Source organism: Bos javanicus, chromosome 4 (assembly GCF_032452875.1).
Source record: "Bos javanicus breed banteng chromosome 4, ARS-OSU_banteng_1.0, whole genome shotgun sequence".
Classification (NCBI taxonomy): Eukaryota; Metazoa; Chordata; class Mammalia; order Artiodactyla; family Bovidae; genus Bos; species Bos javanicus.
This window is the reverse complement of record NC_083871.1, coordinates 83,332,821-83,348,877: the sequence shown is the minus strand read 5'-3', so window position 1 is coordinate 83,348,877 and position 16,057 is coordinate 83,332,821. Positions and strand designations below refer to the sequence as shown.

The 16,057-nt window shown below is 37.0% G+C and overlaps 1 protein-coding gene and 1 long non-coding RNA gene across 3 annotated transcripts in view; both read right to left on the bottom strand.

Moving 5' to 3' along the window:
- LOC133246334 (uncharacterized) overlaps positions 1-7,901 on the bottom strand; it is a 31,933-nt gene extending 24,032 nt beyond the window's left edge. Inside the window, exon 1 of one of the 2 annotated variants that reach the window (XR_009736013.1) lies at positions 5,685-7,901. This is a non-coding gene — a long non-coding RNA (uncharacterized LOC133246334). The other variant, XR_009736012.1, reaches the window with a different exon arrangement.
- Positions 7,902-7,969: 68 nt separating this feature from the next.
- On the bottom strand, positions 7,970-15,694 carry LSM8 (LSM8 homolog, U6 small nuclear RNA associated; the record flags this gene model as incomplete). Its single annotated transcript, XM_061415364.1, has 4 exons — positions 7,970-8,633; positions 11,216-11,343; positions 14,304-14,344; positions 15,526-15,694. Coding segments are annotated over 4 exons (429 nt in total), but the record flags the coding sequence as incomplete, so codon positions are not given.
- Between the last annotated feature and the right edge of the window lie 363 nt (positions 15,695-16,057).

Below are 16,057 nucleotides of genomic sequence, written 5' to 3'. Positions count from 1 at the left end.
GCTGCTAAGTCGCTTCAGTCGTGTCCGACTCTGTGCGACCCCATAGACGGCAGCCCACCAGGCTCCCCCGTCCCTGGGATTCTCCAGGCAAGACTGGAGTGAGTTGCCATTTCCTTCTCCAATGCATAAAAGTGAAAAGTAAAAGTGAAGTCGCTCAGTCGTTTCCAACTCCTAGAGACCCCATGGACTGCAGCCTACCAGGCTCCTCTGTCCATGGGATTTTCCAGGCAAGAGTACTGGAGTGGGGTGCCATTGCCTTCTCCGAATCATAGACCTAGTTACATTTAAAACTCCCATCTAGGGACTTCCTTGGTGGTCCAGTGGCTAAGACTCTGCATTCCCAATGAAAGGAGCTGAGGCTGGACACCTGGTCATGTAATTAAATCCTGCATGCTGCAACTAAAGATCCCACATGCTGCAACAATAAATAAATACATAAATACATAAATTTAATGTCAAATAAATACATAAGTACATGCATAAATAAATAGTAAAATTCTTATCTAAATTTGTCTAGCCCTGAGTCACTGGATGTGACTAAAGGAAAATACACAGTTGTGATGTCTTTTCTCATTTTCAGTTCATGAAAACCCTGAAATGGATTTCACTTGAAATGGATTATGCTACTGCTGCTGCTGCTAAGTCGCTTCAGTCGTGTCCGACTCTTAGCGACCCCATGGACTGCAGCCTACCAGGCTTCTCCATCCATGGGATTCTCCAGGCAAGAACACTGGAGTGGGTTGCCATTTCCTTCTCCAATGCATGAAAGTGGAAGGTGAAAGTGAAGTCGATCACTTGTGTCTGACTCTTAGCGACCCCATGGACTGCAGCCTACCAGGCTCCTCTATCCATGGGATTTTCCAGGCAACAGTACTGGAGTGGGTTGCCATTGACTTCTCCAAAATGGATTATACTTCCCAGCAATTCTTAGGTATTTCCCTCATCCATTCATACTTACACTTTCCTTGAATATTTCATATCTTCTCTGTCTTCAAACTTCTTGATTGATGACCTGGCTTTTGATTCACTGAGAAAAGAATCAGAAAAGCAATTCTATCGGCTACCAGGACATCTCTCCACTGTGCTGTGTTGCTCAGTCGTGTCTGACTTTTTGTGATGCTGTGAACTGTGGTCTTCCAGGCTCTTTTGTCCATGGAATTATCCTGGCAAGAATACTGGAGTGGATTGCCATTTCCTACTCTAGGGGATCTTCCTGACTCAGGGATCAAACCCGTGTCTCCTAGGGTTCCTGCATTGGCAGGCAGATTCTTATCCCACTGAGTCACCTGGGAAGCCCATCCACTTATCTACACCTTGCCAAAAAAATATTTTACCTTCTCTTCTATTCATATGCTAATATGTCCATGTTTCTAGCAAAGGCCAGCACTTCTCTTATTTTCTAGAACCCCATCTTCTGTATTGCTTCATCAACCTTTCCCCTGCTTTCTCATGTCTTTAGTTTCTCTCTCTGATGACATTATTGACATAAATACGTGCTAGTATCCATCCTAAAAACAAAAAATTGACCACACCTCCCCCTGCAATCATTGCCTCATTTCTCTCATTTACAGCAAAAGCCTTAGAATCATCTATAATCTTGTAATCTCTGTAATTTTTCTTCCTCTGTTCTCACTTGAAAGCAACTGCCATAGTTACCCTGTTTTCCAATTTTGCTCAATCTGCACTACTTTAAATATGATTGACTGTGATCTCCATCACATGAAACCCAAGGGTCATTTCTCACTTTTCATGTAAATCCAAGTCAATTCATTGCTTATTCTTCAAAACACACTTCACTTGGTTTCCAAGACATTTTCCATTTCTGGTTTCATTCCTTCCTTTCTAACCAGTCCTACTGTTTAGTTCCCTGATTCCTCTTTATCTCCAATAATGGAGAGTCTCAGGATCAGTCAATCCATAGCTTCATTTTTTTCCCTCCAAACCCTTGGAGCCATTCTTGAATCTTACCTTTTACACCTACATTTAACTAACAGCAAATTCTGTCAAGTCTAACTACACAATATGTCCAGAATCCATTTGATTTCTTCCACCATCTATATCCCCTTCTGGGTTGATCTCATTCAGTTCCAAAACTTTAACATATCTAGACAGTCAACGCCAAATTTGGGAGTTCTAGTCTGGTTCCCTCTGCTAAACTCCAGACTGATATATCCAGTTGTCTATAGCTTCTATAGGCATCTCAAACTTAACATTTTTCAAGTGCTCTCCTGACATTCCAATCTGTCACTGTCTTTCTTACTTAAGGGCAGGTAATTCCGTTCTTCATGTTGCTCAGGTCAAAAGTTTTACTGTCATCCTTGACTTCCTTCTTTTTCAAAGGCCACATATGATCAGTTAGCAAAAACTGTATGAAGTGCTTCCAAATACATACAGAATTTGACCATGGCCATCACTGTAGTCCAGGCCAACATCATCTCTCTCATTTTCATTACTTGACCAAGGAAAAAAGCTTTGTGTTAGAACTGGGACAGGAACTGATAAGCTTCAGGACACTTCTCATATCATGCTATCTCTGGTTAATTTAATGAGCTGTGTCCCCTTCAATTCAGGATGACTTGAGAACAATTTTTCCCTTAAATGTTAAGATAAAGCTAATAGAGCTCAGAAATTTGACGGATATGAATAATTGTATGCTAATTTTATATAATTTTTATCAATAGGTTATGAGCTGCTGTCTCTTCTATTATCAGACACATGAGTATTATGTAACATGGTTGGTACCTATATCAGTATTAAAATAGCAATGTTATTTATATTTTTTTCTATATAACAACCCCCATGTAATTTCTTAGGAAAAATAATAAAAGACATCCAAATATCCTTGATCTCAAATGTACCTATCAAGTTAAGACTTTTCACAGTGGATTTTCTGTTGGTGGTCCTGCCAAAGATACAGAGAGTGGGCTTATGAAAGTTTTGATAACAAAAGAGCTGTTTAAAGATCAATATATAAATGTTGTCATTAGCATTTCTTTCTTGAAATTCTACAATTTGTGATTCTTTAAGAAGGTAACTGAAATTCTGAAATAATAATGTCTGAAGAGAGATTTATATTTAGTTTCAAAAGTTCACTAAGTTCATTAAACCCATATGGTACCTTTGTACAAACTAGAAGTATGTCATTTGTTTCTCTATAATTACAATTTGGATTTATTATATAATGAGTTCATTATTTTTATAACATTATTTCTAATAAATGATTATTATATGATAATCATTTGTAAAAATCTACAGAGTCATTTATTTGTAAAAAAAACACCTGTCTCTTTAAACTGGGACTTTAAACAAAATTATATGAACTGCAAAAGAAATGTCAGGTTTAGATGGTGTATACTAATATTACATTTTAATTTACTTTTGAAAATCAGTATAGATGTTATTAAAGCAATTCTTTTTTGAGAATCACAAGTTATTTTATATGTGGTTATATTAATCTATTATCGATCTTTCTTTCATAATTTGAAGAGAATGTTTTGCTCCTCTTAGAAGAAAATACTTTTCTTCTGTTTGTTGGCTAATCATCATGATTTACTTAATCAGTTTAGACTGCTGTAACAAATTACTATAGACTAGGTAGCTCAAACAATAAACATTTGTTAGAACAATTCCAGAGACTGGAAGTCTAAGATCAGAGCATCTGCATGAGCGGGTTCTTGGTGAGAGCCCTTTCTGGTTTAATTGCTGTGTCCGTATGTGGCTGAAAGAGGAAGCTATCTCTGGCCTTTTCATATAAGAGCACTAAACCCATTCATGAGGGCTCCTATGATTTAATTACTTCCCAAAGTTCCCACCTCCAAATACCATCACATTGAAATTAGGGTTTCAACACATGAATTTTGGAGGGACACACCATCCGGTCCATGGTGGTGGTTTAGTCACTCAGTCGTGTCTGATCCAGTCCACAATGTTTACTGATTTTGTTAGAACAAGATACTTAACTGCCATCAAGCAGAGGAGTTATGTTTGTATAATAGTTTACAAATAGCCCATCTCTGGACCTAATTCAGAGTTTTGATAGAAGTAGAAAAATATGTCACAAAAGCAAAAATGCTGCAATGAAAACGGTTCCCCTTAAAGGTGGTAACTTGTGTAATGCATGACCTGAGGCCACCATTAGGTTAAAATAGTAGTTAAAAATTTATAAATTTATAAAATGCCCTTACATAAATGAGGCATTTTATTAGATGTCAAAAATAGAAGCATGGAATAGATGTAGTTTTAGTCAACAAGGTACTCATAATTTCTGTGGTTTTTCAAAAATCCTTTCCTAAGAAAAACATAGTTTTCATTCGCTAACTTAACAAATAATTCTTGTGCCTTTTAGGTGTACTGATATTGCTCTAATATTGGAGTATTTAAAAAGTCTTTTTCTTACCTAAATATACATTTAATATTGTGTTCTGTATTTTCGTATGCTTCTACTTTGGGAGTAATGTCTATATTGTCTTACTTTAACCTCTGTTAAATTTTCAAGGCTGTTAAGTCACGCTACAACATTCTATTATAAAAGATCAATGGATAGCTTTTTAAATGGCTTGAAAAACAAACAAAAAATGCAATTAAATGGAAAAGGTTTTCTTTGGCATAGGGCTCCTCATAAAACAAATCAATCTTCCTGTATATGTGTTAAAACAATGTAAATTTATTATACATTATTATTATTAAACCTGAAATCCTAATTTATATACTGAGATATCTCTTATAGAGATATGATAGCCAGTGGGACTCTGAAAAACTAAGGTGATATGACCCATGTTTATAACTTTTCCACATTGGTCTTTGGATACCTAGAATAGTGTACTGTTATAGCTAGCACATCATACCAAGTGTTTTAAATGCAGTCTAATTTCACTTGTCACAATCCTGGAAGATAGGTATTATCACTGTCTTCAAGGTAAGGGTTCTGAGGTATAACTGGGGATTCATCTGGCTTATGACAAGTGCTAGGTCTTTTAATCCCACCACAATTTCATGATTTAGCTTTTTAGTATTCCTTTTTGCCCCATTTCAGATCTACTGAGCCACAATCAGCAAGAGTAGGGCCCAAGAGTACTTAAAGCATCCCATGTAACCAAATGAAAATGGTGCACACGCAGCCTTGGGAACTGCCTTAGTTCTATTTCCTCCAGGAAATATTTCTGTTTCCTCCAGGCTTCTGAGAGACACTAGACAGCAGAGACCTGGAGATTATACTTGCTGCTGAGAGGGTATATAAGGAATACAAAAAACCTGCTTCAATTAAAAGCCTATTACAAGTATGACCTCACACACTTAACCCTGTTGAGTCTGTTTCTCCACATGTAAAATGATCTGTAATGTAAACACTTGGTATCATGCCTAGTCCATGCTATGCACTCAGTAAATGCTCCCTACTAATTTCAAAAGTGAAGGCCCAGAATACACTATATTGCCAGTTACAGATTGCTTCTTAACTGTGACTACAAGTACATTCACATTATAAAGGGACACTATACTCTCTCATCTACATGGTAAACCTTCCATGTTACACATCTGAGAAAAATGTTGACAAAGACAGCCTACATTTGTGTAATGAATACTACTTATAAGCTGTTTTTGTCATACTTCTACTTCACATTAAAAATCCAGAATTTTATAAAGGTGCTAAATACATGTTTAAGTAAAGCAAGTATTAATAAGATTACCTTTAAACTGTTGGTATCTTTTCAGTTAAAAAACAAGTTCTTTTTGCAGTTAATTGCCCTTTACAAAAAACTTCAGTGAAAATATCTTGCCCCGAATTTCCTTGTTTCATTATTAAGTTCAACTTAGTCTGAGTCAAAGCACAGAGACAATTGCAGGTTAAATTGATTTCAGCCTTTTTATAAAGAAATTATAAAGTCCTATTTATGAATATAAGACTTGACACCACATATTAATCAAGTTGGCACTCATAATTGTGGCTCCCTTACAATGTTCATGCAATATGAAATCCAACTTGAATTTGTTGAGCATAAAAGGCCCACCATGTGCACCCAGGAATGAAGAATTACGTGTACCCTTTTGTGTTTTTGTGTTTTGGGCTTCCCTGGTGGCTCAGACGGTAAAGCGTCTGCCCGCAATGTGGGAGACCCAGGTTCAATTCCTGGGTTGGGAAGATCCCCTGGAGAAGGAAATGGCAATCCACTCTTGCCTGGAAAATCCCATGGACGGAGGAACCTGATAGGCTATAGTCCATGGGGTCGCAAAGAGTCAGACACAACTGAGTGACTTCACTTCACTTGTGTGTTTTCATTCACTTCCCCTACCAAGCATTAATAAAGACATTCAATTTATATTTTGGGAATGATTATTCTGGCATCAATTAGGAAAATACATCTTTATGAGGCATTTTAGATTTCAAAAGGTTGTTGTTCAGTCACTGTGTCCAACTCTTTGTGACCCCATAGACTGCAGCACACCAGACTCCTCTATCCTTCACTATCTCCCAGAGTTTGCTCAAATTCATGTTGAGTCAGTAATGCTATCTAACCATCTTATCCCCTGCTACCCCCAGGACACATCATATAGAGGAAAATTGTTACTATGAGGGAGAGGGATTATGGTATGTGTGTTATTTGTGTTAGGTCAAGTTTGTGGAGAAAGCATCAGATTCTGGACATCATTTATACTTGGAATACATTTTACTTAGCCATTGAATGAGCTGTATTCCTTCCTTTTGGAATTAGTTGACCAATTTAAAATACATTATATATTTAAACAGAACATCTGGTTTACAATCCCTAACTAAAGTGGCCTATTTGCTTTACCCACTTTGCATTGTTTTCATTTTATAACTAAATTGATTATAAAACCTTATACTACAAAAGCCAAATATCTATGGATAGCCAATACTACCTAACCTTCCTCTAATCCTCCCAGAGACAGCCCTGAACTTCAGAACATCAACCAAGTTATTCTGGGTATTGGTGCTTCATGACCAAGGGAGAAAACTTTCTAACAGTTCTCTCCTTACAGGTCTTGGTTTTGTGAAAATGTGAAGATATTTTCCTCTGGAAAATGTTTTATTTGTGAACCAAAAGAACTACCATGTTTAATAAGTAGGGATTTCAATATTACAAAATAAATACAATAAAATCCACCTCTGAACTCTGAAAGGATCCATTCCAGAAACCCTTTCCAGAATTTATACAAATCAGTCACCATCTCTTCCTATTGAGCCTGAATTTTTCATTTTGAGCCAAGGATCAATAACTGTGGCCTACAGGCCAAATCCAGCTTGCCACCTGTTATCGTAAATAAAGTTCTGTTGAAACATTGGAACACAGCTACAACTATCATCTATTATGTATTATCTTTGGCTATCTTCATGCTGTAACAACAAACTTAAGTAACTGTGACAGAGACCATACAGCCCTCAAAGCTTAAAATATTACCTGCATCTTAACAAAAAAGGCTTGGCAACTTCTACTTTAAATACTTTCATTAAAAAGAAACTACTGAAATTTTGAATTACAAGAAAATAAATACTTTTCTATTCTTACCACAAAGTTATGCACTTTGGCCTACATATGACTTGAGAATTTTTGCAGACTAGCTTGGGTATCTAAACACCGCTTATAGCTCTGTTTCTAGGGATCCTTTAAAAAGTATACACAACCAGTTGAGCAAAGAAGGAATATTTATCAATTTAATTGACTCACTCCAAGAATCAACCAAAGAATAGGCCTGACAAGCTTGGAGAAAACATGTTTACATCTTTTTAAAATAGGTTTACGGAACTAGGGAGTCATGAAAAGCTGTTGATAATAATAGCAAGCACTGCCTCAAAATATATTTACTCACATTTATAAATAACAAAAAATTTCCTTTAATACTAGAAATTCCCCAATTCTTAAAAGGTAAGATGGTTTTTAAGACTATATGGACAGTCAAAGGCTTTGGCATAGTCAAGAAAGCAGAAATAGATGTTTTTCTGGAAAAAAATAAAAAGACTATATGGAATAAATTTTTGTCAGGTAATATACACAACTGTGTTAGCATTTTTCCTTTTCTCAATCAAATACACTTTTATCCACATTTCTAAAGTGCTACAGAGCAACCAGCAGGGCAGTGTGATAAATGGGGATGGTTCAGATAGCTGCACAAGACAAGATTTACCCTTCCATGACTTAAAAAACCAGGGAAAAAAAATATGTATCCTTCACTATTGATTTGTATGTTTAATTTATATAGTACATGAATTTCTCTTTTCAACTAATTTTCCATAAATATTAAAATAGTAGAATATCTTTTCTAAAAGTTCTCAAAATAATCATTAGATTTCTTTACTATTAATATTTAATAAAAAAATAAAAACCAAGCTACCAAGTGTATTATTTAGGCCAAAAAAAAGTTTTTTTCAAGAAAATGTAGAAATATTTTAATTTACATATCATATTACAATGAATCAACATGGAGTCAAAATCCACAATTACACATTCCTAAAAATTCTGACCATCAATCTCAGAATAATCAGTTTCTGTACAAAGATTTACAGCTGTCTGATATATGTAGTTTTTCCTCAGTGTGCTACAGAGTTCAAAGGTTCTGCTCGAATATTCCCCAAATCAAGTGCAGAATCTGTCTCTTCATCAATTTCTCCAATGACTGCACTGTTAAGGGAAAAAAAAAAAATCAGAACAATCTCATTTCTGACAAACTGAGAGGAGATAATAAAGAGAACTACTAGTTAAGTGAAAAAACATTTTCATATTTAAGTCACAAAACTCAAATTGAAGGCAACACTGTTACAGGAATGAAGATTAAAGGATGAACTGCATAGTGTGACTGGTCTTTAAAGGAAAGTCACAAGTCTTTAAAGGAAAAAAAAAACCACATATGGGATAGATAATGGTATAAAACCCCAGAGTTTCAATCCTGATTTTCACTGAATCCAGGGACTATTGGAGAAGGGGATGACAGAGGACGAGATGGCTAGATGGCATCAACGACTCGATGGACATGAGTTTGAGCAAGCTCCAGGAGTTGGTGATGGACAGGGAAGCCTGGCATGCTGCAGTTCACGAAGTCGCAAAGAGTCAGACACGACTGAGTGACTGAACTGAACCGAAGGACTATTCTGGGAATGGGCGAGGTGCGGTGGGGTTGGGGGAGGATCAAAAATCTAAATCACTACTAAATAAGCAAATAAAAGTGTCTATTTGAGTAACTTCAATGAACTAAATCCATCAATATAATATCTATTAGTTTCCCTTTCATGGTTTCTCAATCTACTCAGTGTAAACCCAACAATAAAAAGAAGTGCAATTCTTCCACACAAAGATGACAAAACAGATATTTAGGTATCTAACAAATGATTTTTGATGTGAATGACTTGTGACTGACTAGGGTTAAAAGTCAGCAAATTTTTTCCTTGATTCAACACTAACGTAATACGTATAACATTAATTTCATAATGCCATGCTAGGTAGCCAATATCTCTAGCTGGATATAGGTATTGTTACATTCAGACCAGGGGACATATTTGAAACATTATTCCATAAGAGACTGGTTGTTCAAATTTGTCTGGCTTTCCTGAAAGTAAGTTCTACAGATAAATATGTTACACAGAATTTGCCTGATTTTGCTTGAACCTATATAAAGTCTTCAGTTCTTTAATAAAAGAGAAATACCAAACTGTAGAAGAATATGTTCAGTTTCCTCAATATGAAACAAATCAAGACCTCAGTTCCATCTTTAAAAATCTAGTGTCATTTAAAATCCTTATGGAGAGTACAGTGCTGAAAAATGTTTTAAAACCAGTTCTCCAAGGAAAAGGGGTAGGCTGATCCACAGTGTTGACTGATAGCCATAGTGCAAAATAATCCTACTACAACCAATTTTAAGCTACCAACAAGATGTCAATCAATCAGCTTGCAAAATTTCCCAAAATATAAAAATCTGCTTTGGTGAGCAGTATAAGATGGCTCTAGCATATCACTGGGTCTACAGCAATGTTTTAAATTTTTTAAAAATGAAGTTCAAAAAGAAAATTTTTTAAAATTAAAGTAAGAGAAATCGTCTTAAACTCAATTATTATGCAGAGTCCCAATACAATCAGTGTGTTCTGGTCAGGAGACCTGGGCTCTACCTGCCATTCTTTACAGCTCACTTCACCTAAATATTATCTCTATAGGATTATTTTATAAACCTCTGGTTTTGATTAAAGATCAAATAATTTATCCATCTAAAGGTGATTTTCTTCCATATTCTACTTGTCCAACAAAGTAATCTGAGATGCTAATATATCTTTCGCTGCCTTCCAGCCGTTTTAATTTTAAACAGTACTCACTAGTAAAGTGATTCAACAATCTTCCAGTCTCTATAACTGTACAAATACAGCAGCTTCTAGCCACATGTGACTATTAAAATTAAGTACAATTAAGTAAAACCTAAAATTCATTTCTTCAGTCACACCAGCTACTTTTCAAGTACCCAGTGGCCACACACTTGGTTAGTACCTACTACAGTGGACAATGCAGATATACAACAGATATGTAACATTCCATCATCCCCTAAAACTGTACTGGACAGTATTGCTCTACACTGTTGCACTTTTCTTATACTGTCACCACTAAAATATATCTTCTCAAACTGCCATTATCAGTGTCACAAGTTAACAGAGGCCACGACATAAACATGGGACAGCTTAAGTGTGCCAATTACACTAACAATTAAAAGAAAAAATGGATAAATTCAGCTATGTTATAAAGCATTATTTAAAACTGTTCACACAAGAGATTTCAAAGACATTTTCAAACTCTAGCCCGGAGGTGTATTTATGTTCCTCTGAAATTAGGGGTATTTTGGAAAAACATTTTAAGAACCTCCTCCAGTGAAGTATCCAGTGTTAAGACAGGGCTCTTTCTGGACCCTATTCAGGCTATTTAACTATGAGAAATATGGACAAATCTCAGTAGATAGAAACCTCTTCTCCACACAGCAAAGCAGTGCATCTATTGTATATTGCTGTGTGTTAGTCTCTCAGTAGTGTCCAGTTCTTTGCGACCCCATGGGCTGTAGCCCACCAGGCTCCTCTATCCATGGAATTCTCCAGGCAAGAATACTGGAGTGGGTTCCCATTTCCTTCTCCAGGGGATCTTCCTGACTCTGGGATTGAACCCATGTTTCCTGCATTGCAGGTAGATGCTTTTACAGTCTGAGCTACTTGCCTTAAAAAAGACATTTTACTTACACATTGTCGCCTCTTACGATGTATAACCCTAGTACCACTTGTTCTACTCCCTGTGAAGAGCTGAACACTCGTTCATGGCTTTCATCCAGTATCAAATTAATGGTCTGGTCAAAACCTTTCAGTGTTCCCTGTAAAGAAAATATTCAAGAGAAAAAAGACAAATTATCTGAATGTGTAAATTCAACCACACCATTTTAGCTGCCAGGTATTCCAATAGGAGGACCTATTTTAATATACATACAAGTTTACTATAAAATATCTCTTTATGACCAAGAGTACTCTTGGCACAAAACTTACCTCTTGGTTTTTTAAGGGGGAGGGGGGCACCAAGCTTCTGCTAGTGCTCAGAGCTGTTGAGAATTACAAAGGACCCCATGTACTAGTTTACTTCCAAGGAAGTAGTATAAAACTTCAGGCTGTCCAGAAGCGAATATTCTAAAGATACAAACTAAAACAAGGAAAACTTAAGGGAAATACTCCTATACACAACAGCTATAGTAATGTAACAGTATCACACATGTTACATGCCAGTAAACATGCTACACACATTATCTCAACCAATCTCTACCCTTTGTAGTAGATATTATATGTATTAGCAGAGCTAGAATCCAAACCATGAAAGGCTAGCTTCAAAGCCAGACCACTGAACTTCTACATTACACTACTATGAACAAACAAATATAATTTACCACTTTTCAGAGATTCAAATCAATCCCATAAACATACACAAGCTTCAACTGGTAGTAGTAATAGCTAAGGCTAGATGAGAACTTAGTACTTGCCAAAGTGTTCTATGGGCTGCATATGGATTTACTTATTTAATCCCCCTAATAACACAATAACAGTAGACATAAATATGATCACAACAACTGGAAAGTTCTACAACTTGAAGGAAATAGAGTTTTACAGAAGAATCATGGCTCCTAATAAAGGAAGACATGGGCATATTACAACATAGTATCTCATGCTATTTCAGTTTCTGAAGAACATCAACTTATACTGATGGCTTTGGTTGGTTAAATCTCTTATTACAGTTTCATGTTTTAAAACTCAAAATATGTAAAATTAGACCAAGATAAAGAGAAAATGTTAACTTAAAATTTGGAAAAGAAGCAAAATGTGGAGTATTTACTATACTAAACTAGTTAGCAAATAGTTGTTACCACACTCATACATAGCTTCTTGGCTTCATCTTACAAGTAACTATTTAATCAAGTTTCAATGGACAGAGGAGTCTGGTAGACTACAATCCACAGGGTTGCAAAGAATTGGACACAACTGAGTAGACACACACGTTCTATCAAGTGGGCTATCCCGGTGGCTCAGCATCAAAGAATTTGCCTGCCAATGCAGTATATGTGGGTTCAATTCCTGGGTTGGGGAGATCCCCTGGAGAAGGAAATGGCAGCTCACTCCAGTATTCTTGCCTGGGAAATCCCATGGACAGAGGAGCCTGGTGGGCTACAGTCCATGGGGTCAAAAAGAGTCGGACATAACTTAGCAACTCAACAAATTCTATTAAGTGAACTATGTGTCAAAGGAATACAGAACTGCTGAACTTTAGTTCTCAAAATGTTCTTTTTAAATGGCTTTCTTTCTATAAAGTTAAAACAAGTTTCCAATTTATCATCTATCCTGTAAAAAAAAAAAATTTTAACTAGAGTATTCCACAAACTAAAAACCTATTTACAAATATTTCTTAATAGCGATAGGCTTCTCAAAGATGAGATTAACATATTTCAAACTCTCTTAATTTGACAAAATACAATGTGAGGTACCTTAAAAAAATAAACAAAACCATGACAGCTCTACTGATTAAGAAGGAAGCAAGACCACTAGCCTTAGGCTTTGGAGTCAAATCCAGTTTAAATCCCAGTTTGGTTCTGCCACATACATTCATATGACTTTGGGAAAGTGACTCTTTTTCTGATCCAGGTACTTAGCTTAGAATGCAGGGCTAATTCTTCTTCACAGAGTTGTACTAGTATTAAGTGATATAACACATGTGACATTCGTGGTACATGACATATGTTTAATAAATGGCAAAGTCTGACACTTGGTAATTGCCACTTAAGGACCCACTGAGAAAAATCCCAAGGATTAAAAAGAAAACAAAAACAGCAATTGCAGAGTGGGAAGATAGAAGAACAAATTCTATGAATTATATAAGACAATAAAGTTTAGCAGCCTTAAAACTTTTTTGAAAGTTAACACTCATGAATATAAATGAAATTAAGCAGCCAAAAATCATGGAATAAAATCCAAGACTTTCCTGGAATTAAAATGGGATACAGTGATAAAAGGAAAAATGAGATGAATAAACTTAGATATTCATCATAATTTATTCTACAGAAGCACAAGATACTACAACCTAAGAATATCTGAAGATTAACACTGTACATGTCTTAAATGTTCATTTTATAGAGGTAGTACCTAAATCTTAAAAAAAGTTTCCATGAAGCACACACACACAATTAAAAAAAAAAAATTGTATGATTCATGTAGTAGATGTCAGAGCACTGAATGGGGAAGGAAATAAAAGATGAAGGAAGATAAATACAAAATATAGACAGATATCTGCAGACTAGACCAGAAGTTCTCTGAGGGCAGATTCTGTTATTCATCCCAGCTTCCAGAAGAAGCCTTGTATGTAACTTACAGTCAATGTTTATTAATGAAAAAAAAACAAAAACGGATTGGCAGCTATTTATCAAAGAGATAAAGAGTTGAATCATAAGAAACCTGCAATGCAGGTGTACTCTGATGCCTAGGCACTGAAGATCAGAGGTTGTACATAAAAATTTACAACCAATAAGCCTGAAAGAGTGGGCTTCCCAGTTGGCACCACAGTCAAGAATCCACCTGCCAATGCAAGAGATGCAGGAGATCCAGGTTTGATCTCTGAGTTGGGACAATCCTCTGGAGTAGGAAATGGCAACCCACTCCAGTATTCTTGCCTGGAAAAGTTCATGGACAGAGGAGCCTGGCGGGCTACACTTCATGAGGTCACAAAAAAGTCTGGGACAACTGAGCATTGCAGGCAGAAAAGCCTAAAAGAAAGCAGAGAATGAATACGCCAAATACTTACCACAATCATTCTCCCATCAGAAGTAATGACAGCAACAGTTCCTGACAACTGAATCAAGGAAAGCATTTCTGAGGGAATGCAAACTGAAAACTTAAAATCTGGTAAGGAAATGGTTTAAATTACTAGGAAAAAAGGTGACAGAATTAAAATACAACTATTTAACACAGCCACATTTACAACATAAAACTGTATGTTCTTAATTCTCTGTGACAACTACACAATCTAAAAAAAGGAAAAATAGAAAAAGAACATCCTTTTTATGAGATCAGTGTATTCTATCTTAAAACAGCTGGGATGTTTGGTACTCATTTTTAATGGGGGAATATTGCAAATACGAAAACTGCGCAAGATATTTTTCCTTTTCTTAATCCTGTTTCTTCATCTCTGAAACGAAAATTGGATCAGTGCTAAACTATTCCATGTCAAATGATTTAATGTACGTTAAGACACTGTCTTCCAGGACCTGCCTTCTGGAATTCAAAAGAAACTATAATCAATGTCAGAAGTACCAATAATGCTTGCATCATTTAAAAAGAAAAAGCTTTAGCATTCCACTTTTGTCCCAAATTTGTACATGAGAGCACAACGTAATGGTTCTGTCCCGAGACTTTAAAATGGTGCATACAGTACTATTACAGGGGCTTTTTAAAGTTATTTGCCCCATAAGGCGAACTATTACAACAGCAAGCATTAGTTTAATTCCATCAACAATAAAGTTGAGATTTCAACTGGTAAAGGGGCAGATATTCAATTTTTGCATTATCTGTAAAGTTTTTGCTATCCTCGAAGACTGAGCAAAGCCTATGAATAAAACAAACACATAGATTTACGAGTCCACCGCCGCAGCTGGTAAAACTGTTTATCTTATTCCCAAACGTGAACGTATAGGCCCGAGGGAAATGGAAAGGGTGAATCAATAATTGATTTCTAGAGACACGGAAAAGTTCGGAATAATCATGTCGGTTTTGCTCGGTTTTTCTCTCAAGTTAAAAGACGCCTTGGGCCCGCAGGAGCTCCGAGTTCCAGTCCCGGGGGTGAGCCTGATGGGTCTCAGATCCTTAATCTCTGTATCCTCACCCCGGGCCCCAAGCCCGTCAGTGGCCCGGTGCCCCAACCTTCCGCCGATCCCGAACCCTGGCTTTTCCAGCACTGGTCCACTCCGGGCAGACGTGGGCCTCACCAAGGCCTTTGCTAATGCCCGCGGCAGCCGGCTGAAGGATACGGTTGATGTAGTTCTCCAAGGCGGACGTCATGATACGCGACCTGGCAACTGGAAACACAACAGCCGCGGCGACCAGATGAGCTAGAACGGACCGCCAGGAAACAGCAACCTCTCCCGCAGACTGGCGGCAGCAAATACCGCGAGAACTACCGCAGGGAGGCTCCACGAATCAGAGACTGATAGAAACCGGCCAAGCATTCCCGAGATGCAAAGCGACGACGACCTTAATGCGCGTGTGCAGTATGTTTCTGCAGTGTTTCTTGCGGGTGGTATTGGAAGCCGGAGAGAACTAAGGAGAGTGGGCAGTGGAAGAAAGAAAGAAGCTCCCTGAAGATGGGGAGAAGGTGGGCGAGCGCGTTTCATAGCTGAATGGGAGGCTTTAGTGGCAGAAGTTACTATGGGGAAATGTTGAGAGAAGATGGGGACGGCAGGAGAAAACCGAATAAGGTGGTGTTGTCACAAGTGAAGTAGAGAGATGAGTGCTGTTCTGGTATGAAGTGTAGACGCTGGGATGTGGAATCCCTAATTTTGT